The 26,425-nt window shown below is 48.2% G+C and overlaps 1 protein-coding gene across 10 annotated transcripts in view; it reads left to right on the forward strand.

Moving 5' to 3' along the window:
- Positions 1-26,425, forward strand: part of IFRD2 (interferon related developmental regulator 2) — a 26,952-nt gene continuing 527 nt past the window's right edge. Inside the window, exons 1-11 of one of the 10 annotated variants that reach the window (XM_059879912.1) lie at positions 1-217; positions 24,112-24,231; positions 24,314-24,398; positions 24,497-24,621; positions 24,695-24,864; positions 25,011-25,064; positions 25,160-25,335; positions 25,429-25,534; positions 25,833-25,970; positions 26,077-26,205; positions 26,284-26,379. In XM_059879912.1, coding sequence (XP_059735895.1) covers positions 160-217; positions 24,112-24,231; positions 24,314-24,398; positions 24,497-24,621; positions 24,695-24,864; positions 25,011-25,064; positions 25,160-25,335; positions 25,429-25,534; positions 25,833-25,970; positions 26,077-26,205; positions 26,284-26,379 — 1,257 coding nt within the window. In that variant the 5' untranslated portion in view covers positions 1-159. 10 annotated transcript variants of the gene reach the window in all.

Here is a 26,425-nt window from a genome sequence, read left to right on the forward strand (position 1 = left end):
GGCAGGGCGGGGCGCCTCGCGAAGATGGTGGCGCGCGCAGCGTGTGGCTCCCGTCGTCTGCCTAGGTCTCAACTCAGCGCACCGGCCGGCGACTCGCTGGCCTGGAACCCCCCGCCGCCGGGTCCCTGACCCCCCGCCCTGTCGTGCCCGATTTGCGGCATGCCCCGCGCCCGAAAAGGCAGCGCGCCCCGCAGAGGCGGCCAGCGCCGCGGAGGAGGTAAGTTGGGGTGGGGTGGGTGGCGGGGCACGGGGAAACTGAGGAACGTCAAACTAGGGTCCTGAGTGGGTTCCCGTCAGTGACCCTTAGAGTTCTCGGGTACAGATCATGCCTTGCCCAGTCTGGTGCCGCCACCTGCAAACTCCCCCCGTGACGGGCACGTGCCCCAGAAGTCAGCGGCCACGTGTGCGCCTAACTTGAGCGTGCTGCCTGCGTGCCCCCTCGCTCCGGCTCGCACCTGGTCCGCACCTGCCGGCCTTGGTTGGTTTCTCATTGCCTCTCTACCCAAGCTGTGCGCTGTGATATGGACAAACTGGCCAGACGGAGCTGGAAGCCCGTCCGCTCTCCAAACCCTGATCCTTTGCCGAACTGGACTAGGAAATTGGTGGGAGACCTGGCTTATCCTGGAGTACTGAGAGATAGGGTGATGGGGAAACTGCAAAATTTGGGGCCTTGACTGCCCGGCTCTAGAAGGCAGATGAGCGCCCTGGGGCCCGAGGCAGTCCTGAGAGTCGCTTATCAGGTCGACCAGGAGGTGCGGCATATGTCCTGGTACAGTAAACAAGTTTATGTTTACCCAGCAGAGATGGGGTGCCTTTTAGGCATGGCTGACACCTGGCCACCATTTTAATGGGGCTTGGGTGAGGGTGTTACCGAACCACACTTGGATTCACTTGCCTGGGAGCTATAAAGCCAGTCTAGTGATGAAACCGCAGAAGAGCGGGTCGCGGGGGTGGGGGTGGGTGCGGAGGCGGGGGTAAGGCTCTGAGGAGCTCTGGTTCTTTATGTCTCAGAGCACAGAGAATTCAGCAAGAAGTGAAAGTGATAAATAAAAAGTGACTTTTTAGAAAAGCGCCCTTGAGAGGCCTTCAAGTGGGTGGGTGAGAAGGTGCTGCCCCAAGAACTTGGTGGGTATAGTTTTATAATCAAAGGAAGAGTGGGGACAGCAAGAAGACTACCTTCTTCCTCATTCTTGAGATGTCACGCTTCCATCATCAGTTTCTTCTGCACATGGGGTAGGGGAGTTTTCTTGCTCCTACAAGGTCAAATCAGGACTGTCATGGTGCAGTCAGTTCAGTTCAGTTCAGTCGTGTCCGACTCTTTGCTACCCCATGAGTTGCAGCACGCCAGGCCTCCCTGTCCATCACCAACTCCCATCGTTCACTCAAACTCAAGTCCATCGAGCCGGTGATGCCATCCAGCCATCTCATCCTGTCGTCCCCCTTTCCTCCTGCCCCCAATCCCTCCCAGCATCAGAGTCTTTTCCAATGAGTCAACTCTTCGCATGAGGTGGCCAAAGTACTGGAGTTGGCACAATGGGAATGAGCAAAAAGGCAGTAACCATATACTGAAATATGATAAGTCATTTCAGGTTTTAGCATAATGTCTCTCTTTCCTTAAATTGTTTCTTTTAGTGCACTCAGGGGAGCATGTCCTAGGAATCACTGGGCTGGATGTAGGTCTCCTTCTACCATTAAACCAATGGTTGTGTGGGGGCATGCCTCCTGCTTCTGTTTCATGATTTTATGATTAAGCAAACCTGCTCTTTTTCTTTTTTTTAAAGGTGACTTCTTGAATGATGATTAACTTAAAGCAGTCTCCCGTAGTTTTTTCTTACGCTCCCTTAGTGGGATTAAGTGTTTAATCACCTACTTTGTCTTTTTCAGTTCAGTTCAGTGGCTTAGTCGTGTCCAACTCTTTGCAACCCTATGAATTGCAGCACGCCAGGCCTCCCTGTCCATTACCAACTCCCGGAGTTCACCCAAACGCATGTCCATTGAGTTGGTGATGCAATCCAGCCATCTCATCCTCTGTTGTCCCCTTCTCCTCCTGCCCCCAATCCCTCCCAGCATCAGGGTCTTTTCCAGTGAGTCAGCTCTTTACATGAGGTGGCCAAAGTATTGGAGTTTCAGCTTTAGCATCATTCCTTCCAAAGAACACCCAGGACTGATCTCCTTTAGAATGAATTGGTTGGATCTCCTTGCAGTCCAAGGGACTCTCAAGAGTCTTCTCCAGCACCACAGTTCAAAAGCATCAATTCTTCGGTGCTCAGCTTTCTTCACAGTCCAACTCTCACATCCATACATGACCACTGGAAAAACCATCGCCTTGACTAGACGGACCTTTGTTGGCTCTGCCCCTATCATTCCCTGCCTCCAGGTATTTATCCTTTATGCTTAAAGGGGGTTAAGGGCCAACAAACTTATCATTAACTGCTTTCTGCTGAGATAGGATGTAGGCCTCCCTGGGGAAAAAGTGTAAGCCCTGACTGAGTCTTCCTTCACTTTTGGGAGAACTGTAATGCTGACTCTGGTTGTGTGTGTGTTAGTCACTCAGTCATTTCCGACTTGTGAACCCATGGACTGTAGCCCACCAGGCTCCTCTGTCCATGGAATTCTCCAAAATACTGGAGCGGGTTGCCATTTCCTACTCCCGGGGATCTTCCCGAGCCAGTGATTGAACCAGAGTCTCCCGCATTGCAGGCAGACTCTTTACTGACTGAGTACTATTCTCTTAGCCCTTGTGGGTGTTAAACATCAGAGAATGAGTTTATAGAAGATACAAATGAAAATAATTAAAGCAATTGACATTAAAAGAGTTATTAAAAGAGATTGCAGCCACAGTTTTGGAGACCCAAACAATATTTTCCAAACAGTTTCCATATCTAGAGAGGGTTACTTGAAGCCTCACTTGTTTGCTTTTGGCTAGGCCCAGAACCTTACTATTTTATAGTTCAGGTTTTATACTTCAGAGTCTTTTAATTATAGATTTAGTCTTGTTATTTTAAACAAGTTTTTTGTTCACATCATTTAGTTATAAGGGTGGCTTCCTTGTCCTTCAAGAAACAGTTCAGTTCACTTCAGTCCCTCAGCTGTGTCCAACTCTTTGCGACCCCATGAATCGCAGCACACCAGGCCTCCCTGTCCATCACCAACTCCCGGAGTTTACTCAGACTTATGTCCATCGAGTCGGTGATGCCATCCAGCCATCTCATCCTCTGTCGTCCCCTTCTCCTCCTGCCCCCTATCCCTCCCAGCATCAGAGTCTTTTCCAATGAGTCAACTCTTCGCATGAGGTGGCCAAAGTACTGGAGTTTCAGCTTTACCATCGTTCCTTCCAAAGAATACCCAGAACTGATCTCCTTTAGAATGGACTGGTTGGATCTCCTTGCAGTACAAGGGACCCTCAAGGGTCTTCTCCAACACCACAGTTCAAAAGCATCAATTCTTCAGCGCTCAGCTTTCTTCACAGTCCAACTCTCACATCCATACATGACCACTGGAAAAACCATAGCCTTGACTAGACAGACCTTTGTTGGCAAAGTAATGTCTCTGCTTTTGAATATGCTATCTAGGTTGGTCATAATTTTCCTTCCAAGGAGTAAGTGTCTTTTAATTTCATGGCTGCAGTCACCATCTGCAGTGATTTTGGAGCCCAGAAAAATAAAGTCTGACACTGTTTCCACTGTTCCCCCATCTATTTCCCATGAAGTGATGGGACCAGATGCCATGATCTTAGTTTTCTGAATGTTGAGCTTTTAGCCAACTTTTTCACTCTCCTCTTTCACTTTCATCAAGAGGCTTTTGAGTTCCTCTTCACTTTCTGCCATAAGGGTGGTGTCATGTGCATATCTGAGGTTATTGATATTTCTCCCGGCAATCTTGATTCCAGCTTGTGCTTCTTCCGGCCCAGCGTTTCTCATGATGTACTCTGCATAGAAGTTAAATAAGCAGGGTGACAGAGTGGCCCCTAATTTAGTTAATAAGTCCCATCTATTAAAGGGAGAGGACAATCAGGCACAAACAAGGGAATGTAGAAATGACTGGCCACTGATGTTGCACAAAAGGGGTTGCAGGAAAGTGTACCCGTGTCTACTGACACTCCCACTACATATTTCTTATGATTGTTAAGGCTTTCAGTCTAGGTTAAGACTGAGAGGGTTGCCCTGGTGCTTATGAGAGATTTTATCAAGTGGCTCACCACATCAATGACCACCTGAAGCTTGAGGCTCACCACTATTATGTAGGTGGTATCTCTATCTATAGCCACTTTTGGTATTGGGCTCCCTCAGTCTTTTGATTATAAAACCATCAAAAGCTTATGGGTCTCTGTCCCATCTGGCATCTGGGGCTTTCCCTCTGCAAAGCTCTGATTGTTCTCAAAGTGGATCGAGCACCTTCTTTCCTGCAGCGCCCCCTTTGTCCCCCTAGGGTACACTGGTTTTGTCTGGGTGCCCATGAGCCTTACGGTTTACCACGGCCAGTTTGACCTGGAAAAGCCAGCCTCGCCTTCAGTGGTTTTTCAATGGACAGAGCCACTGCCAGCATTTGGGTCTTTTGTATATTTTTTTGGGTGCCTTTTGTCTCTCAGTTTATATTCCTATGATTGAAAACTGAATAAACCAGCTGGAGCAAGTCACTTCTAGGGGTCTGAGGACTGGGAGTTGCGTTTCGAATCCTGTGCTGATGTCTGGGGTGGACTGGGCTATGAGATGCATAGCCTGAAGGGCCTGTGCCTGGAGGAGGGAGGGAGTCATATTCATATACTTTTTATTTATTTATCTGGCTCTGCCTGGTCTTAGTTGCGACACCTGGAATCTTTAGTTGCAGCATGCAAACTCTTAGCTGTGGCATTTTTGGGATCTAGTTCCCCGATCAGGGATTGAATTCACATTCCCTTCATTGGAAGTGCAGAGTCCTAACTGCTTGGCCACCAAGGGAGTCTCTGTCTGTAGACTTTTTCATGATGGGCCTTCTGACTGGTGTGAGGTGGTACATTGTTGTAGTTGTCATTTACATTTGTCTAAAAATTAGTGATGTTGAGCATCTTTTCGTGTGGTTTTTAGTCATTAGTATGTCTTCTTTAGAGAAATGTCTATTTAGATATTCTGATTTTTTTTTTTTTAACATAAAACTGTATGAGGTGTTTGTATATTGTGGAGATTAATCCCTTCTCGGTCACTTTGTTTGCAAATATTTCCTCCTATTCTGTGGGTTGTCTTCTTGTTTTGTTTATGGTTTCCTTTGCTGTGCAGAAGGCTTGAAGTTTATTTAGGTCTCATTTCTTAATTTTTAAAATTTTCATTATTCTAGGAGGTGGATCAAAAAAGACACTGCTGTGATTTACGTTAAGGAGTGTTTGCCCTCTGTTTTCCTCTAGGAGTTTTATAGAGTCTGGCCTTAAATTTAGGTCTTTAATCCATTTTGAGTTTATTTTTGTGTATGGTGTTAGTGAGTGAAAGTCATGTCCGACTCTGCGACCCCATGGATATACAGTCCGTGGAGTTCTCCAGGCCAGAATACTGGAGTGGGTAACCATTCCCTTCTCCAAGGGATCTTCCCAACCCAGGGATCAAACCCAGGTCTCCTGCATTGCAGGCAGATTCTTTACCAGCTGAGCCACCAGAGAAGCCTCTATGGTGTTAGAGGATGTTCTCATTTCATTCTTCTACACTGTAACCGTCCACTTTTCCCAGCACACCACTTACTGAAGAGACTGCCTTTTCTCCATTGTATATTCTTGCTTCCTTTGTCATAGATTACTCGACCGTAGGCGCATGGGTTTATTTCTGGGTCCACTGATCTGTATTTCTGGTTTTGTGCCAGTACCCTGCTGTTTTGATTCCTATAGCTGTGTAGTTTAGTCTGAAGGCAGGGTGCCTGATTCTTCCAGCTGTTTTTCTTCTCAGGATTGCTTGGCTATTTGAGGTCTTCTGTGTATCTGTACAAATCTAAACATTTATTGCGGTGGTGGTTCTAGTTTTGTAAGAAATGCCATTGGTAATTTGATAGGGATTGCACTGAATCCGTAGACTGCATTGGGTAGTGGAGTCATGTTTTGACGATACTGATGCTTCCAGTCCAAGAGCACGGTGTATCTTTCCATCTGTTTGTGTCATCCACAATTCTTTCATCAGTATTTTCAGAGTATAATTTTTTATCTCCTTAGGTAGGCTTATTCCTAGGTGTTTTACTCTTTTTGATGTGATGGTAAAAGGGGATTATTTCCTTGATTTCTTTCTTTTAAAAAATATCTATTTGGCTGCACCAGGTCTTAGTTTTGGCACGTGAGATCTTCGATCTCTGTTGTGGCAAGCAGAATCTTTTCATTGCAGCATGTGGAATCTAGTTCCCTGAACAGGGATTGAACCCAGGCCCCCTGCATTGGGAGTGTGGAGTCCTAGCCACTGAAGGCAGGGAAGTTCCCTGTTTTCCTTGATTTCTCTCCTGATTTCTTGTTGTTAGTGTATAGGAATTCAAGTGATTTCTATATTAATTTTGCATCCCGCAAATTTGCCACGTTCATTGGTGAGCTCTAGTAGTTTTCCGATTGCATCTTTAGGATGTTCTGTGTACGGTATCAAGTCATCTGCCGACAGTGACAGCTTTTCTTCCTTTCCAATTTGGATTCCTTTTCTTTCTTTCTTTTCTCTGACTGTCATATTAGGACTTTGAAAACTATGTTGAATAAAAGTGGCAAGAGTAAACATCCTTCTTTCTAATCTTAGAGGAAATGTTTTCAGCTTTTCACCGTTGAGAATGATGCTAGCTATGGGTTTGTCATGTATGGCCTTTATTATGTTGAAGTAAGGTCCCTCTGTGCCCACTTTCTGGAGAGTTTTTATCATAAATGGAAATTGAATTTTGTCAAAAGCTTTTCCTTCATCAATTGAGATGATTATATGGTTTTTATTCTTCAGTTTGTTAATGTGGTGTATCACACTGATTGATTTGAATATATTGAAGAATCTTTGCATCCCTAGGATAAATCCCACTTGATCCTGGTGCATGAGCCTTTTAATGTATTGTTGGTTTCAGTCTGCTAGTATTTTGTTGAGGATTTTTGCATCTGTGTTCATCAGTGGTATTGACCTGTATTTGTATGTGTCTGTTTTGGTATCAGGGTGATGGTGGCCTTGTAGAATGAGTTCAGGAGTGTTCCTTCATCTGGAATCTGGGGGGATATTTTCAGAAATACGGGTGTTAACTCTTCTCTACATGTCTGGTAAAAGTCACCTGTGGAGCCGCCTGGTCCTGCACTTTTGTCTGTTGGAAGTTTTCTCATCTCAGTGTCACTTTCATTACTTGTGATTGGTCTGTTCATATTTCTGTTTCTTCCTGGTTCAGTCTTGAAAGGTATACATTTCTAAGACTTTGTACATTTCTCTTTTTAAATTAAAACTTTTTAAAGTGTTTGTTTATTTAGGGTTGCACCCTGTGACTTGCAGGATCTTAATTCCCTGACCAGGGATTGAACTTGGGCCCCTGGCAGTGGAAGCGCGGAGTCGTAGCCACTAGACCGCCAGGGAACGCCCAGAATTTGTCTGTTTCTTTTAGGTTGTCCATTTTATTGGCATAAAGTTGTTTGTAGTAGTCTCTTACGACCCTTTGTATTGATATCTCTGTGGTGTCCATTCTAACTTCTTTTTCATCTCTGATTTAATTTTTTATTGTTATTTATTTATTGGCTGTGCTGCATGGGCTTGTCTCGGTCTGCAGTGCACAGGCTTCTCACTGCAGTGGCTTCTCTCGTTGCTGAGCACTGGCTCTAGGGCGTGCTGGCTTCAGTATCTGTGGTGCGAGAGCTCAGTAGCTGGAGGTCGCCTGCTCTAGAGCACAGACTCAGTACTTGTGGCACACGGACTCAGTTGCTCCACCACACGTGGGATCTTTCTGGAGCAGGGATCGAACCTGTGTCTCCTGCATTGGCAGGTGGATTCTTTACCACTGAGCCACCAGGGAAGCCCACTAATTTTATTGATTTGAGCCCACTCTCTTTTTTTTTCTTGATGAGTCCAGCTAAAGGTTTATCAATATTGTGTATCTTTTCAAAGAACAAGCTTTTACTTTCATTGATCTTTTTTATGATTTTCTTTGTCTCTATTTCATTCATTCCTGTTCTTATGTTTATAATTTCTTTTACTAACTTTGGATTTTGTCTTTCTTCTCTGGTTGCTTTAGGTATAAGGTTACCTTGCTTCTGTGATATTTTGTCTTGTTTCCTGAGGTAACATTGCATCCCTGTAAATTTGCCTTTTGGAACTGCTTTTGTGGCATCCCATAGGTCTTGGATCTGGTGTTTTCTTTGCCATTTCTCTCTTAGTTCAGTTCAGTTGCGTCCATCTCTTTTCTACCCCATGGACTGCAGCACGCCAGGCCTCCCTGTCCTTCACCATCTCCTGGAGCTTGCTCAAACTCATGTCCATTGAGTCAGTGATGTCATCCAACCATCTCATCCTCTGTCGTCCCCCTCTCCTCCTGCCTTCAGTCTTTCCCAGCATCAGGGTCTTTTCAAATGAGTAGGTTCTTTTCAAATGAGTAGTTTCTTTGCATCAGGTAGCCAAAGTATTGGAGCTTCAGCTTCAGCATCAGTCCTTCCAGTGAATATTCAGGACTGATTTCCTTTAGGATGGACTGGTTTGATCTTACAGTCCAAGGGACTCTCAAGAGTCTTCTCCAAGACCACAGTTCAAAAGCATTTCTCTCTAGGTATGTTTTTCAATTCCTTGTTGATTTTTTTCAGTGATCCACTGAATATATATATTCTTATTTGAGTTTTTTCCCATATAGGTTTTGAAAGACTGTTGACTAGAGTTACCTGTGCTGTCCATCACATCCTTGTTAATAATCTGTTTTACATATATTGGTGTATATGTGTTCATCCCAACCTGCAAATTTATCCTTTCCTCCCATCCCTCCCTTTAGTAATCATAAATTTCTTTTATTTTATATATATATATATTTTTTTTTTTTTTTTTTTGACTATGGCCTGCAGGTTCTGGCATCTCAGTTCCATGACCAGGGATCCAATCTAAGACCTTGGCAGTGAAACCTGAGTCCTGACCCTATACTGTAGGGGAATTTCCCATAAATTTCTTTTCTAAGTCTGTGGGACTGTTTCTGTCTTGTAAATTAGTTCATTTGTATCCATTTTTAGATTCCGCATATAAGCAATATCATAGGATGTTTTTGGATCTCTACTGATTTTCTTGAATTGCTGTAATCATCTCTAGGTCCTTGTTGCTGAAAACTGCATTATTTCATTCTTATTTTTTTGCCTGATATACCGTTGTATATATGTACCATATCTTCTTTATTCATCTATCAAGAGACATTTTGGAGACTTCTGTGTCCTGGCTGTTGTAAATAGTGCTGCAGTGAATGTTGGGGTGCATATATGTTCAGGAATTATGGTTTTCTGAGGATATCCGCTGGGAAAAGCATTTCCAAATCCTACGGTCGGTGTATTTTTCATTTTTTCAGGAATTTCCCACCTCTTTTCCCAATTGGCTGTGCCCCTGTGCACTCCCCCCAACAGTGTAGGAGGGTTCCCCTTTCTCTACACAGTACTTACTGTTCGTAGACTTCTGGAGGATGGCCATTCTGCCTGGTGGGAGGTTTACCTTGTGGTCCTTTTGGTTTGCATTTCTCTACTAATAAGCTATGCTGAGCAAGTTTTCACGTGCTTTTTTTTTTTTTTTTAACAGTGAGAGTGAAATATTCGTCTTGAAATTGACTTCATGAAAGTCCACCCCTCTGAATTCTTTTCTGATTACCTCCACAGGGATATTTCTTATGGGCAAGTGCCACTTACAGTGCCCCAGCCCTTGTGATTATTAAGTGTCAGACAGTGAAAGGCACTCAGTCGTGTCCGACTCTTTGCGACCCCATGGACTATATAGTCCATGGAATTCTCCAGGCCAGAATACTGGAGTGCGTAGCCTACAGTATTCTCCAGTATTTCCCTTTTCCAGGGGATCTTCCCAATCCAGGGAGTGAACCCAGGTCTCCGACATTGTGGGCAGATTCTTTACCAGTTGAGCCATCAGGGAAGCCCAAGAATACTGGAGTGGGTAGCCTATCCCTTCTCCAGTGGATCTTCCTGACGCAGGAATCAAACCGAGGTCTCCTGCATTGCAGGCGGATTCTTTACCAACTGAGCTATCAGGTAAGCCCCTAGTGTCCAGAAGCAAGGGTTTTAAAGCTGTAGTTCTGAGAAATGGCCACAAGGCGGAAAGATTTTTTTGTGCCCAACACTGGGTTTTCTGGCCGCCAGAGCCTTAGCAAAGAGTCCTGTTCTTGGCTTATAACTGAGAGTGGAATGTGCCAGATCAAACAACCAAGGGCTTGTGGCTCCTTTCTTGTTCCCCCTTAGCCTTCACACCCCCAGACAAATAACCAACTCTTGTAACACGGCAGCGCCCAGGGTGCGGTCATAGAGGACAGGGTCAACTCGAAGGAAGTAGGCTGGAGGTGGGCACCCCACCACCAGGAGACCTGCACACACGGTGACTGTTCATAGCTCTTGCAGTCCAGAGGGTGCCCCACCCTTCGGTTGCCTACTTTGGGTTTTGCTGCTGGAGGGCCCCCCTGGATGTGGACAGCGTGATCCCATTCAGAGGGGATCAGACACCGCAAATCCAAGGGGGGTTCCTGTGCAGGCACGTGCTCCCTGGCTCCCTCAGCCCCAGGACTGCTCTGGCGCCCAGGGAGTTAACACCAGCCTAGGCCCCCCTGGTCTGAAGGGAATATAGTAGGCATTTCTGTTTCTTTTTTTAATTGGGGTTTTATTTTATGTTGGAGTACAGTTGATTTGCAACGACGTGCTTGTTTTAGGTGGACAGCACCTAAGCTGTGTTTGTTTTTCGGTGTGCGGTCTCAGGTATACTGTGATTCAGTTCTACATACACGTATACCTGTTCTTTCTTGGATTGTTTTCCCGTAGGAGTTCCTGGGCTCCACAGTAAGGCACTGTTGATGACATTTTGGGTATATGTTTTGTGTTTATGTTTATCTTAACCTCCAAATTTCTCTCCCCTACCCCACCTGATTCTTTTGGTAAACGTGTATTTGTTTGCCAAGTCCTTGAGTCTGTTGCTCTGTTTTTAAATTAGTTCATTTGTGTCCATTTTTTAGTGTCCGCCTATAGGAGATATCGTAAGACGTTTTTGTTCCTTGTCTCCATTACACTTGTTGGTATGATCACCTCTACCTCCAGCTGTGTTGTTGCCAGTGGCATTATTTCATTCTTTTTTACGCCCGAGGACTGTTGCATTGTCTGTGTGGACACCATGTTTATTTCTTCATTCACCTGTTGATGGATGGTGAGCAGGCTTCTGTGTTCTTGCTGCTGCAAATAGAGTGGTAATGAATGTTGTGGTGCATGTGTGTTTAGGAATTATGATTTCTGAGGACAGAGGAACGCCTGGGAGGGGCATGTTGGAATTCTGTGGTTGGTCTGTTTTGTTGTATTTTCAGGAATTTTCCTGCTGCTCTCCATGTTGGCTATGCTCCTCCTGACGGTGCAGGCAGTTCTCTTATTTTCATGCCGTGTTCAATGTTTACTGTTTGGAGGCTTTTGGAGGATGGCCACATTCCCTGGTGGGAGGTGATACATCGTGGTCCTTTTGCATATCTCAAATAGTGGAGCTCAGCAAGTTTTCATGTGGTTTTCTTTTTTTTTTTTTTTTTAATTAAAAAATTTGTTAAAAAAAAATACCAAAAAAATTTTGTATTGGGAAATAGCCAATTAATGGGGCTTCCCTGGTAGCTCAGCTGGTAAAGAATCCGCCTGCAATGCAGGATACCTCAGTTCGATTCCTAGGTCAGGAAGATCCGCTGGAGAAGGGATAGGCTACACTCCAGTAATCTGGCCTAGAGAATTTCATGGACTGTGTAGGCCATGGAGTCGCAAAGAGTTGGACACAACTGAGCGACTTGGACTTTCGCTTTCGCTTATAGCCAATTAACAAGGTTGTGGTAGTTTCAGGTGAACAGTGAAGGGACTCAGGCATAAATGTATCCATTCTCCCCCAGATCCCCTCGCATCCAGGCTGGCACATAACACTGAGCATAGTTCTCTGTGCTATACAGTAAGTCTGCCACTGTCTCCACTGTCTCCCCATCTATTTGCCATGAAGTGATGGGATCAGATGCCATGATCTTAGTTTTCTGAATGTTGCGCTTTAAGCCAACTTTTTCACTCTCTTCTTTCACTTTCATCAAGAGGCTTTTTAGTTCCTCTTCACTTTCTGCCATAAGGGTGGTGTCATGTGCATATCTGAGGTTATTGATATTTCTCCCTGGCAATCTTGATTCCAGCTTGTGCTTCTTCCGGCCCAGCGTTTCTCATGATGTACTCTGCATAGAAGTTAAATAAGCAGGGTGACGATATACAGCCTTGACGTACTAGACGGCTGTTCAAGCTGAAACTGCAATACTTTGGCCACCTGATGCAAAGAACTGACTCATTGGAAAAGACCCTGATGTTGGGAAAGATTGAAGAAGGGAGGAGAAGGGAACGACGGAAAATGAGATGGCATCACCATCTCAATCGACATGAGTTTGAGTAAGCTCTGGGAGTTGGTGATGGACAGGGAGGCCTGGTGTGCTGCAGTCCATGGAGTCTCAAAGAGTCAGACACTGAACTGAGCGACTGAGCTGAACTGATGTATTGACTTGTCATTTTCTGTCACTCCCAGCATTCTCATTTATTCTTCTCCCCACCCCAATTGTTCCTATGGTAAATTTAAGAATTTTTTTAGTCCTCCTTCTGTATCATTAGTACACTAGTTCTGTTGTGTCAGTGTTTCAATTCCACCTCTAAGGGATATCAATGATACGTGTTTTTCTCTGAGTTTCGCTCAGTTGGACTGAGTGACTGAACTGAACTGAGCTTTCATCACGTTAGAGAAAGCCGTTTTCCTGGGTGGTCCCATTTGAGTGGAAGGTGCCCGACGGTTTGTGATTCATTCCCTCTTCCCTGTTGCCTTTCAGGCTCTGCTCTCCCCATCCCTACCGGGAGACACATCTCAAGCCGTGCAGTAGTGTTGAGCTGAGGGTGCTGTTGTTTGGAGGTGGGGCGACCCAAAGGAATCAGTGTTTAAGTGGTTCCCCAGGAGCAGGAGCCATGGACACCAGGAGACTTCTCAAAGGTCTTACTATTTAGTGACTGCAGCATCCTTCCGGTGCACCAGGCTAGCCTTAGCTGATAGAGGGCCAGCCCGCCTTACAAGGCTGTGGTCCCATCCACAGGGCCGTCGGAAGTACAGGTGTTAGGGGGGCTCGTTTGCCTGCACAGGCTCTTGCGCTCTCTCAGGTTTACCCAGGCCAGCTTGGGACCGAGGCCTGTTCAGGCCTCATGGGTGTGACATCAGCGCAAGTGGCCCGGACCTCCTGGAACAGAGTAGGCAGTCCAGATTTGTTTTCTGTAATTTCCATTTTGTATTGTAATATAGTTGATCCACAGTGTTCTTCTGCTGTTCTACATCAACCTGATTTAGTTAAATGTATAATTGTACCTATATTTTCTCCGCTCGTTTACCACAGAGGATATTACAGTGTGGTGAGCAGAGTCTCTTGTGGGATTTCATACATCCTTGGTGATTTTTTTTTGTGTGTGTGTATATGTATACACACACACACATATACACACACTGTTGATTTGTGCTTTCCTGTCAATCCCACCATCCCCATTTTTTTCCTCCACTCCCCATCTAGTCCCTTTAGTAAATTAAGTTCCTTTTTTGGTCTCCCTTCTGTATTGTTAGTACACTAGTTGGGGTGTTCAGTGTTCTGTCCCCGTTTGTGATATGAATGGTACGTGTTTTTCCCTGTCTGACTTGGAGTACTGGGCGCAGTCCTCTCCTGATGGGTCTCAGCCACAAATGATGGCTTCATCCTGTTTTCCTGCTGACTCCTCGTTCATGGTATGTTTGGTGCATGTCTTTTTCTTTCGCTAATTAATGAATGTACTTCCCGGTGGTTTCAATGGCTGTGCTGTTTTGGATATTGGAGCAAATACCATTTGAATGCAAGTGTCTTTTCAAAGGATGGTTTTCTCCAAGTATACTCCCCGGAGTGCGAGCTCCAGAGCTCGTGGTAGCGCTGTTTCATTGTGGAAAGGACTTCCGTAGTGTTCTCCAGAGTGGCCGTGGTCAGTTTATATTTGCACTAACCGTGTAGTAGTGTTCCCTTTTGTGCCCAGCCTCTCTCAGATTTTTTGTGTGTAGCCCTTTTGATAACTGGTGTTAGGGTTTACCGATTTGTCATTTAGATTTGCATTTTTCTAATCACTGAAGATGCTGAACACCTGACCATTAGACTTTGGTGTGTGTGTAAAGAAAGAATGTAGTAAAATTTAGCTCTTGCAGGTGGTCTCCTGAGAGTGAGCCCAGTTTTCAAGGCGATTTTCTTGACCTACCAGAGGATATTGCTTGAGGGCAGGTGCTATTCACAGCTCTACAAACCTAAGTGCCCTGAAACTCCTTTTGAAAGATGCTGTTACTAGTCGTGGCCACAAGGTGGCAGCCCTTCCCCTTCCTCTCCCCTGGGTTTCGGGCAATCTGATCCTTTATGAGCGAAAGCTGTTTCCTGGGTGGTCCCTTAGAATGGAACTTGCCATGAGAAATAGCCATTAGCTTGTGATTCAATACCTCTTCCTTCTTGCCGTTCAGGGTCCTCCCTCTCCTCCCACCCTGGAGACAAATTTCAAGCCCTTCATGAGGTTTATTGAGAGTTCTGTGGTTTTAGGTGGGGCAACCAAAAGGAAGCCTGCGCTAAGTGGGTTCCCCAGGACCAGGAGCAGTGGAGACCGAGACTTTTGAGAGCTCTTACTACCCAGTAGCTCCAGCATCGCTTCAGGTGTACTAGGCTAGCCTTATCTCTTAGAGGGTCAGCTTGCATAATCAGGTTGTGGTCCCAGGTAGAGGGTAGCAGGAAGTACAGGTGCAAGGTGGCACTTATTTGGAGGCACAAACCCTTAGCTCTCTCAGATTCACCCCAGGCCACCCTGGGACCCACGCCAGTTCAGGCTTCACTATTCTGACCCTGCCCAGGTGACACTGGCCTCGTGCAATAGAATAGGGAGGCCCCACTCTATTTTTTTTAATATCATCTCCATATTGTATTGCATTATAGGTGATATACAGTGTTCTTTTTTATTTCTGCAGCAACCTGATTCAGTTACAGATACACTTACCTGTTCTTTCTCGGGTGCTTTACCCATGTGGATTATCACAGAGTGTTGAGTGCCTGTGCTGTCTCCTTTGTCCTTGCTTGTTAAATATATATATATTTATATGTATGGGGTGTGTATTTGACAGAAAACCACAATCTCAACGTCCTATTCCCCTCTCTAACTTTTACCTTTGGTAAATCTAGGTTCCTTTTTAGTATCTCATCTGTTTAACTTTTTAGTACCTCAGTTGTATCAGTGTTTAGATAGCACTTCTAAGCGTTATAAGCAATGTTTTTCTTTGACTTTGTCTATTAGGTGTAATCATGTCTTGCTGGGTCCAAGTGCCCAGAGATGGCATGATTTCATTCTGTTTACTGGCTGAGCACCAGTCCACGGAGTGGTTGTTGCAGCCTTTTTTTCCTTTTATCTGTGGTCTGACATTTCCATGGTTTTGGTTGGTCTTCTGTTTTGGGTTATGGCACAAGGATGGTTGGGTTTCACGTGTCTTTTCAAGGATGGTGTTCTCTGGGTAGGCCCAGGACTGGGATTCCCAGAGCTTGTGGTAGCATTGCTTATTGGTTTTTAAAGAACCTTTATAGTTTTCCTACAGAGTGGCTATTTCCAGTTTATATTTGAACCAGTAGTGCTGTAGGGTTCTCTGTCTTCTCTAGCGTTTTTTTGTGTAGTGACTTTTTGATGACTTGTGTGATGGGTTACTTCGTTGTCACTTTAATTTGCATTTATTAATCATTAGAGATGCTGAGCATCTTTTCAGTTGATTTTTGTTTAAAAAAAAAAAAGTGTAAAATTTAGCTCTGGCAATTGATTTAACTGCTCTGAAGTGCTGGTTTTAAAGTTCCTGTTACAAGAAGTGGCCACAAGGCAGGTAGCACCGTCTCCTGCCCAAGTCTGTTAAATCAGGCAAGCCCAACCTTCATGGGTCTTAGAGAAAGCTGTTTTCCTGGGTTGTCAGTTTGAGTGGGAAGTGCCCAAAGAAACAGCCAAGAGTCTGTGACTCATCACCGCTTCCCTCTTGCCCTTCAGGCTCCTGCTGTCTGCTTCTACCTGACAGACAAACCCCAGGTTCTGCAAAAGTGCTGTGCTGTGCTAAGGATGCTGTGGTTTGGAGGTGGGGTGACTCAAAGGAAGCAGTCTTTAATTGGGATCCAGAGCAACAGGAGCTGTGGTACCCAGAAACTTTTCACAGCCCTCCCTGCCCAGCGGCTGCAGCATCCTTTGGAGGCACTAAGATTGCCTTAGCTGATCAAGGGCTAGCCTGCATCCCGAAGTTGTGGTCCCAGCCAGCCGGGGCCAGGCGCTACACTCAAGTGGGGTCTTCCCGTCTCCCATCCTGTTCAGCTCCTTCAGCCCCACCCCAGTGCAGCCTTGGGATGAAGCCTCAGGCTCCAAGGATGTGACACCAGCCCGGGTTGCAAAGGCCTGAGGAGAACAGAATGAGCACTCTGTCCTTTCATTTTCAAGCTTTATTGCACTGTGTGTGAGATACAGTGTTGTGTTTGAGCTCTGTAGCCACTTGATTCTGATGAACAGATTCCTGTAAGGATTCTTTTTCAGATCCTTAACTCAGGTAGGTTATTACAGGGCGCTTGAGGTGCTGTGTAGTGGTCAGAGTCCACTCTAAGGAAGTAGTCTGAAGATAACCACCTCACAACTAGGAGACCTGCCGACAAGGTGAGAATTTAGAGGGTTCAAGCCTAGAAAGCAAGAAATAGACGAGAGAGAGAGGAAGAAACTAGGAGAACAGAGACAGCGAAAGGATGAGAGAGGAAGAAAGGAGTGGCAAGAGAGACATCGTGAGAGGAAGCCATCAGGAAGGGGGAACAAGAAAGAGAGGAAGCAAGAAAGGTAGAGAAAGAGAATACAGGGGAGAGAAAAGGAAAGGGAGAAGAGAGGACGGAAGAACAATAGAGAGGTGGAGAAAGGAAGATACAGAAGGAGAAAGTGAGACAGAGAGACAGACTAGAGGAAGGAAGGAGGGAATCAAGAAGGAAGGACTGCAGGAAGGGAAATAGAAACAGAGGAATCAAGGAAGATACAGAAGAGAGAGAGGAAGGAAGAAAAAGGAATAAAGAATCAGAGGAGAAAAAGGGAGGAAAGAGAAAAGGAGAAACGAGGGAATGACAGCATAAGAAAGGAGGAAAGGAAGCAAGCTAGAGAGAGAAAAGGAGTTAGAGACAAAGAAAGAAGGTAGAAATCAGAGAAAGAGAGAGAGGGGAAGGAAGGAAAATATAATGAGAGAAAGAGATGAGGGAAGAAAGTGAAAGAAGAGGAAGGAAGGAAGGACCATAGAGGAAGAGAGAAATGGAGAGACAAAAAGGAAGGCAGGAGAGAGAAAGAGGGGAAGGAAGGGAGAGAGAGAACTGAGAAAGGGAGAGAGAAAGAGTTAAAGCAAAAGGAATGGAGAGGAATGGAGGAAGGGTAGAAAGAATGAGAGGAATCAAAGAAAGGGAGGGAGAGAGAAGGAAAGAGTGAAAGAAAATCAGAAGAAAGGAAGTTAGAGAAAGAGGGAAACAGGAAGGGAAGAGGGGAAGGAAGGTGGGAAAAAAAGAGAAAGAGTTAATGAAGAGGAAAGGAGGAAAGAGAGAAATAGAGTAACGGAAAGACAGAGTGAGAGGAAGGAAAAAAGAGGATAGAAAAAATAAGCGAGATGAGGAAGGAAGACAGGGAAGGACACAGAGGGAAAACAAGAGCGTGAAAGACTTAAGGGAAGTAAGGGAGAGAGAAAGACTGAAAGAAGGAAGGAATCAAGGGAGAAAGATAAGCAGGAAGAGAGACACGGAGACAGAGAGGAAGGAAGAAATGAAGGAAGGGAGAGAGAGCAGAGGTGAAGAATGAAAAGGTGAGAGAGAAGAGAACTGGAGATGAGGGAGTGAGAGTGTGAGAGAGGAAGGAAGCAAGCTAGAGACAGAAAGGGAGTTAGAAAGAAGGGTAGAAATCAACAGAGAGGAGGAGAGCGAAAGAGGATCGTAAATGTTGAGAGGGAGCGAGAAGGAGAGAAAGGAAGGGAGAGCAAGGGAAAGAGATGGAAGAGAGAGAAAGAGGGAACTAGAGTTAAAGAGAAAGAGGAGAGAGAGGCTAGAGAGACGGAGAGGAAGGGAGGACGAGACAGAGAAATGGAACAAGAGAGGGGAAGGATGAGAGAGACAGAGCAAAAGACCCACAGCCAGGAAGGAAGGGAAAGAGAGAGAGAAAGGGGGAAGGAAGGGCATAAAATCAGAGGAAGGAGGGAAATTAGAGAAAGAGCTAAAGGGTAAAGGAGAGAGAGAAAGGAGGAAAAAGAATCAGGAATAGAGTAATAGAGAGGAGCAAAGGAAGGGAGAGAGAATGAATGAGGTAGGAGAGACAAGTAAGAGAGAAGATGAAGGAAGGAGGCAAGAGAACAAAAAAAGAGAGTGGGAGGAAGGAAGTAAAAGGGATTGAGACAGCAAGAGGAAGAGAGAAAGAGAAAGAAGGGTAGAGAGAAGAGAAAGAGAAACAAAGAGAAATACATGGAAAGAAAGGAAAACAGAAAGGAAAGAGAAAGAGGACCAAAGGGAGCGCGCGAGAGAGAAGGAAAGAGAGGAAGGAAAAGAGATCAGTAAAGAGAAGTGACAGAAGGAAGGAATCAGGAAGAAAAAGAGGGGAGGAGAGTCAGAAGGATAGAAGGAAGAAAGATGGGGAGTGAGGAAGAAAAAGAGAGAAAGGGTAGAAAGCATGGAAGAGACAGAGAGGGAAATTGAAGAAGAGAGAGAGAGGGAAACAGTGAAACAAAAAGAAAGAGAATCAGGAAGGAAGCGAGAGAGAGTGGAGAGGAAGGAAGGAACAGAATGAGACAAGAAGAAAGAGGAAGAAGGAAGGAAGGTAGTAAGAGGCAGAAAACTCCTAGGAATGAGAGAGAGAGGATCAAAGAAAGGTAGAAAGGAAGAATGAAAGAAATACAGAGGAAGGAGGGAGGGAGAAGAAGGAAGACAGCAAGAGAGAAGAGCAGAAAGAAAGGGTGAGAGAAAAAGAAAGCAAAAGAGAGACAGAGGAAGGAAGGAATCAGGGAACGCAGGAAGATAGAGAAAGGAAGAAAGGAAGTTAGAGAAAGAGATACAGAGAGAAAGTGAGATAGGAAGGAAGGAGGAGAGAGAGGAAGGAATAGTGGGAAAGAAAGAGTGGCAGAGAAATAGAGGGGGAAGAAAAGGAAGGGAGAGAGAGGGAGGGAGAAAAAGAACAGGAAAGAGAAATGGAAGGAAAGAAAAGGCACCAGAGAAAGAGTGAGAGAGGAAGGAAGGGAGAGAGGAGGATGAAATCAAAGGAAGGAAGGAATCAAGAAAGGAAGAAAGAGGAGGTGAGACAGGAGAGGGAGGAGGGGAGAAAAAGTTAGGGAAAGAGAAAGAGGGTAAAGGGAAAGAAACGAAAGAAAAAGAAAGGTAGCGAGAAAGGAGTGGGGAGAGCAAAAGTGAGAAAGGCAGGGAGAGAGACAGTAGGAAGGAAGGAGAAAGAGTCAGGAAGAGAGAACAGGAAGCAAACTAGAGAGAGACAAACAACGCGAGTTAGAGAAAGAAGGGTGGGAATCAACAAAGGAGAAGAGAGTGACAGAGAATCGAGAGATGGGGAGAAGGGAGAATGAAAGAGGGAAACAGGAAGGAAATGATAGTGAAAGAGAAGAGGATAGAGTGAGGGAAAGAGAACTAGAGAAAGATTGAAAGAGAGGAAGGAAGAATGAATCAGCAGAAGAGGGAGGAAGAAATTAAGAGACAGAGGACAGAAAGAGTAAGATAGAGAGGAAGAGACACAGAAAGGAAGGGAGAGGAGAGAAGGAATGAGAACAAGAGAAAGAGTAGAGAGAAAGCATTAACAGAAGCAAGAGAAATGAAAAGTGAGAGAAAGCAAAAGAAAATCAGAGAAAGGAAGAAAGAGAAAGAGCTAAAAAGCGAAAAGGAGAGAAGAACGGAGGAGGAAAGAGAAATAGAGTCATGGAGAGAGTGAGGGAAGGAAGAGGAACAATGGAAGGCAGAGAGAAAGAGAAAAGGAATGAAGGAAGAGAGACGAGAGAGTGAGAAAGGAGGTCAGGAAGAGTAAGGAGAGACCCACACACAGGGACTGAAAGAAGAAGGGAGGAATCAAGGGAGAAAGAGGGAAGGGAGAGAATGAGGAAGGAAACAGAAACAAGGAGACAGAAGCCGATGGAGAGAAAGGAAGGGAGGAAGAGACAAACAGAAAGAGGGAGGAAGGTAGAGAGGAAGAAAGATAAAGACTGAAATTGAAAGAGGGAGAGAAGGGCTGAGGAGGAGGAAAGAGAGAGAGAAAGGAGTTAGAGAGTGAGACAGGAGAGGAAGGAAAGAGCAAGGCAGAGAGAATTAGAGAAAAGAGAATCAAGGGAAGGAAGGGGGAGAGACGAAGAAACAAAGGGAGCGAGAGAGAGAGAGACAAAGGAAGAAACAGTGACAGACAGGGAGAGAGGAGAGGAAGGGAGAGACAGAAAATAGAGAGGGTCAAAGGAAGGCGGGAAGGAAGCAAGGAAAGCAAAAAGCAAGAGGGGGCGGAGAGAGGACAGAAAGAGAGAGAAAGGAAGAAAGATAGAAACAGGAAGGAATCAAGGAAGGAAGGTAGAGGAAGAAGAAAGAGTGAGAGGGAGAAAGGAAGCTAGAGACAGAGAGATGGAGGAAGGAGAAAAGAGCAAAAGAGAGAGGAACGAAGGGAAGAAAAGGAAGGGAGAGAGAAGGAAAGAAATAGGGGAAGGAAGATAGAGACAAAAAGAGAGGAACCAAGGTGGGGGGTAGAGAGAGAAAGAGGGGAAGGGAGAGAGAAGATAGAAAAAAAGGAGTGAAAGAGAGACAAAGGATGATAGAAAGGTGGAAGGAGAGACGAGGGAAGGGAAGAGAGAGCAGGAAGAAAGAAATGGAAGGAAAAAGCATTAGAGAAAGAGGAAGGAAGGCAGGAAGAGGAACAAAAGGAGAAAGAGGAAGGGACAGAGAGGAATGATGAAATCAAGGAAGGAAGGAGTCAAGTGAGAGGAGGGGAGATAAATAGGGAAAGAGACGCGGGTGAGAGAGAGGAGGCAAGAGAGGAAGGAAGGGACAGAATCAGAGACGGGAAAGGGAAAGAGAAGAAGGAATCAAGAAAGGGAGGGAAGGAGAAAAGAAGACAGAGAGAAGGAAATAGAAAACGATAAAGTGAAAGAGTAACGTACAGAGAGAAAAACAGACAGACGGTAAAGGGAAAGAAATCAAAGTAAGGGGAAGAAAGCAGGGAACAGAGAAGTAGAGAAGGAAGGAGGAAAGAAAAAGATGGTAGAGAGAAAGAAGAGGAGGGAAAGAGCCAGAGTGATGAAGAAATGGAGAGAGAGAAGGGACGGAGAGAGAATGATAAAGAGAAAGAACAAAAAGAGGGGAGAGAGAGAAAGATGAGAGGAAGGAAGGCGTCAAGGAAGGGAGAATGAGAGAGATATATAGAGTACAGAAAGTGAAAGATCAAAACAGAAAGACAGGAAGGACGGGGGGAAATAGAAGTAGAGAAAGACAAGAGTAGAGAGAAGGAAGGAAGAGGGAAAGAGGAAGAGATAGTGGGAAAGAAAGAGAAAGGAACAAAGCAAAGCACAGTGAAAGGGGGAGAAAAGGAGAGAGAAGGGAAGAAAGAAAGGGGAAGGAAGACAAAAAGAACGGGGGGAAGCAAGGGAAAGAGAAAAGGGAGAGAAAGAGACGAAGGACAATGGAAAGGCAGAGAGGGAAGGAGAGAGGAAGGAAGGAGGAGCAGGAAAGAAAGAAACAGAAGGAAACAAAAAGCATTAGAGAAAGAGGGAAAGAAAGAGAATCGGAGGACGGGGAGGGAGGGAGAAGAGGAGGAAGAGGAAGGAAGAGAGGAGGAAAGACGGAGAAAGGGGAGGAAGGGGAGAGGAAGACACAGAAGCGGGAGGGGGAGGGAGGGAGGAAGAGATGTAGAGAAGGAAATAAAGAATTAGAGACAGATGAAGGAAGTGAGTTAAGGACAGACAGAAAGGGTAGAGGGAAAGAGAAGGGAGGGAATCTGAGGGAAAGAAACAGAAGGAAAGCAAGAGAGAAAGAAGGGACAGAAAAGAGAGGGGAAGGAAGAGAGGGAGAAGACAGGGAAGACGGCAACAGGAAGGAAGAGAAAAAGGGAATCAGAGGAGGGTGAAGGGAAGGAATCAAGAAAGGGAGAACGAGAGAGCGGGAAAACAGAAAGAGAAAGGAAGATAGAGAAGAGAAAGGGTCAAAGAAAGAGGCGAAGGAAGAGAGGGAATGAGAGAGAGGAGAGAAAGGAGGAGGGAGAGAGAACGACAGAGTGATGAGAGAGAGGGGGGTTAGCAGAGAGACTGCCCCACGCTCCAGGCGCACAGGAGTCTCGGCCCGGAGGCAGGGCTGTCTGGGCGAGGAAGCTGCTCCGGGTGGCTGGTCCCCACGCACCTTTTTCTTCCTTCTTCCCTTTCTTCCTCCGTTCCCTCTCCCCTCCTCTCCCCGCTGCCCCTTCTCTCTTTCCTTCCATTTTGGCTGAATTTTTACTTTATTTTGGTGTGTATTTGATTTATTGTGATGGTTTTTTAGGTGTGCAGCAACACGACTTAATTATACATACATACATCGATCGGTTCTGACACACATACAGACTGACCCAGTGCTGAGGAGGAGTCCCTGTGCTCTACATTAGGCCTTGCTGATTATGTTCCTCACACTACTGTGTATATGTCAGTTTTATGGGCAGGTGGCGCTAGTGGTAAAGAACCATCTGCCAGTGTAGGAGATATGAGAGACAGGGGTTTGATCCCTGGATCGGGAAGATCCCCTCGAGAGGGGCATGGCAACCCACTCCAGTATTCTTGCCTGGAGAATCCCATGGACAGAGGAGCCTGTGAGCTACAGTTCACGGGGTCACAAGAGTCAGACGCGCCTAAAGCAACTTGGCACGCACAGATGTCAGTCCTAACCTCCTGATTCGTCCCAGATGCACCGCTCAACAGCCGTGCGAACCTCCCCTCTCTGCGGGCGCAGCCTCCTCTGAGGATGCCTGAAGACAGTCTGTCTCCACCCCACCGCGTCCTCATCTGACCTCTGCAGCTCCACCTTCCGCCACACACCCCCCCAAACCACGGAGGGTCGGCCTGGTGACCAGCATCTGTCTGGGTCTCTGGCTGCAGCTGTTGCCCTTACACATGGGTGTCCAGCTCTGCTGCTGACCCGCACACCCTCTGTTCCCCTTTTTCAAGGGCTCCAGAAACCAGGGGCCACTTGGCACTCTGTACATCCCAGGGTCCAGAGGAGCCTGTGTGTCCATCCACTCTGGGCCAAAGGCCTGGTGTGGCCCAGGGGAGCTCAGGAGAGCATGTGCTTGAGGCCTGGGGCACTTAGCCACACCCACTAGGAGCTGGATCTCGGCCCCCAGTGCTGGTGGGTGAGCCGAAACGAGTCAACGGTGTACTTACTGTCTGAATTGCTGGCCCCAGATAGGTGCCTTTCACCTCTTTCGTGGACGGAGAAAGTGAGGCTTTGAAGACTAAGGCCCCTGACCTGGTTACCCCTGTTAAGCTGTGCACCAGGGGTGTGGATCTTGGGTCTGTGAGACTCTGTAATCTAAGGCCCTGGCCTTTTGGGGCATCATCTGGGCCGGTGATCCAGCTACCCCAGAATCTGCCTGGATGTGCCCCTCCAGGCCAAGGTGGGGTCTGGGCAGCCCCTTCTGCCTTGGCCCAGCTCATGTCTCCTCCTAAAAGCACACTCAAGCCTCAGGAGGCCCTGCCCACCAAGCCTGCCAGGTTGTCCAAAGTGGGGCCTGGAGCCTGCCCACCACAGGCAGCCTTCCTGGCTCGGGGTCTCAGGTATCAGCCAGCCTTGAGGAGGGCAGCATCCTGTCCTGCGGGGTCGTGAGGCTGGCGAAGTAACCCCCGCCATCACGCCTCCACCAGGGCAGACCGAGCACCCCTGTCCCGCCCTCCCCAGGTGCCCGGAGCAGTACCCAGGCTGACTCAGGCTCCAGTGAGGACGAGGCAGCCAGTGAGGCCCACAGTACCACCAGCGAGTGTGCCAGCCAGCTGAGCGCTGCCGCCGAGGAGGGCCTGGGTGAGAGAGGATGGGGTGCAGCGGGGACCCCACAGGGTGCCGGGGGTAGGGCCGGAAGGGGCATGACGAGCTGGCCTTGCAGGGGGGGATGCCGTGGAAGAGCAGGGTCAGCAGGAGGACCTTGAGGAGAAGGTGAAGGAGTATGTGGACTGCCTCACAGACAAGAGGTACCCCGACCTCCAGCCAGCCCCAGCCCGCGCCCCTGCTCAGCCCACGCCAGGTGCCAGGGTGGGCTGGCCCACAAAACCCCTTCTCCGTCCCCCAGTGCCAAGACCCGGCAGGGTGCTCTCGAGAGCCTGCGCCTGGCCCTCGCAGCCCGTCTGCTCCCCGACTTCTTGCTGGAGCGCCGCCTCACCCTGGCCGACGCCTTGGAAAAGTGCCTCAAGAAAGGTTGGGCCCCAAGGTGCAGGGGGCGGCCCTGAACCGGCTGGGTGATGGCCCTCACTGCCTGGACTGACCGTAGGCCTTCCCGCAGGCAAGGGCGAGGAGCAGGCCCTGGCCGCGGCCGTGCTGGGCCTGCTGTGCGTGCAGATGGGCCCCGGCCCCAAGGGTGAGGAGTTCTTCCACAGCCTGCAGCCGCTGCTCGTCTCTGTGCTCAGCGACAGCACGGCCAGCCTTGCTGCCCGGCTGCACGTGAGTGTCCTCAGCCCGGGCCGCCCCTCCTTCACCTCATCCCCCACTGCCTCCAGGCTCCCCCTCCTACTCTGAGGGTGAGCCTTGGCCGTGGCGGGGAGCCCGGGCCTGCCTCTGACCATGACCAGGCTTTACCCTCCTCCCAGCAGTGCGCATCTGCTCTCGGCTTGGGCTGCTACGTGGCTGCCGCGGACATCGAGGTGAGTGACCTAGAGACCCCGGCGGGAGAGCCCCCCAGGCCCTGGCTCTGCTCCTGAGACCCTCCCCTGCCTCCTTGTGCGCCTCCACCCACCAGGATCTGGTCTCCTGCCTCACCTGCTTGGAAGGTGTTTTCAGCCGGTCCTGCAGCGGGCGGGGCTCCAGTCCCGTGGTCCCCACCAGCCTGCAGGGCCTTCTCTGCGCTGCCCTGCAGGCTTGGGCGCTGCTCCTCACCATCTGCCCCAGCACGCACATCGGCCCCATCCTGGACAGGTAGGGGCGCTGCGTCCCCGCCCCGGGGGCAGGAGGGCCAGGGTGAAGAGGCCCCCTGACCCACACACATGGCTCAGCCTGCCCCTTCCCCAGGCAGCTGCCCCGGCTGCCCCAGCTCTTGTCCAGTGAGAGTGTGAACCTGCGGATGGCTGCCGGCGAGACCATCGCCTTGCTCTTTGAGCTCGCCCGGGACCTTGAGGTGTGAGCGCCAGGGGCGTGCTTGGGAGGGTGCCTGCTGACGCCTCCTGCCCCTCTGGGGCGGGGTGCAGGGGCCGCCCCAGAGAGCAAGGCAGCCTGAGGTCACCTCAGAGGGGACGCGGCCCCCACATTAAGATGCCAGGTGCTCTGAGGGGCCCCCTGGCCGGGGTGTCTGGCACAGGCAGGGGCCAAGGAAGAGGGATCGGGGGTCAGACAGAGGAGAACACGGCTCCCTCGGGGAAAGGCATAGCCAGTGGCGCTCAGGCCCGGCCCCCGTGTCTTCCCCGGCTCCGCTGCAGGAGGACTTTGTTTACGAGGACACGGAGGCCCTCTGCAGCGAGCTGCGCACTCTGGCCACCGACAGCAACAAGTACCGGGCCAAGGCCGACCGCCGGCGCCAGCGCTCCACCTTCCGGGCGGTGCTGCACTTCGTTGAGGTGCGTGCGCAGAGGGGCACGGCCCCGCGCGGGTGCAGCCCCCCACCCTACCCCTCGACCCCCGGGCACAGCCGCCGAGCCCAGTCCTGGCCCCTCTCACCTGCAGGGCGGCGAGTGTGAGGAGGAGACCATCCGCTTCGGCCTCGAGGTGCTCTATGTGGACAGCTGGGCTCGGCGCCGGGTCTACGCCGCCTTCAAGGATGCGCTGGGTTCTGGGATGCACCACCACCTTCAGGTGGGCGGGCAGACGGGGAGGGGGCACCCTTGGGGTGGTGCCACGCGGACCCGAGCTCACGGCTTTCTCGGCCCCCAGAACAACGAGCTGCTCCGGGACATCTTCGGCCTGGGTCCGGTGCTGGTGCTGGATGCCGCCGCCCTGAAGGCCTGCAAGATCTCCCGTTTCGAGAAGGTTCGCCCCCTTTCTCTCCCCCTCCACTGCTTTGGCCTGGCGAGCT

The sequence above is a fragment of the Bos taurus genome, chromosome 22 (genome assembly GCF_002263795.3).
Source record: "Bos taurus isolate L1 Dominette 01449 registration number 42190680 breed Hereford chromosome 22, ARS-UCD2.0, whole genome shotgun sequence".
In the NCBI taxonomy this organism is placed as follows: domain Eukaryota; kingdom Metazoa; phylum Chordata; class Mammalia; order Artiodactyla; family Bovidae; genus Bos; species Bos taurus.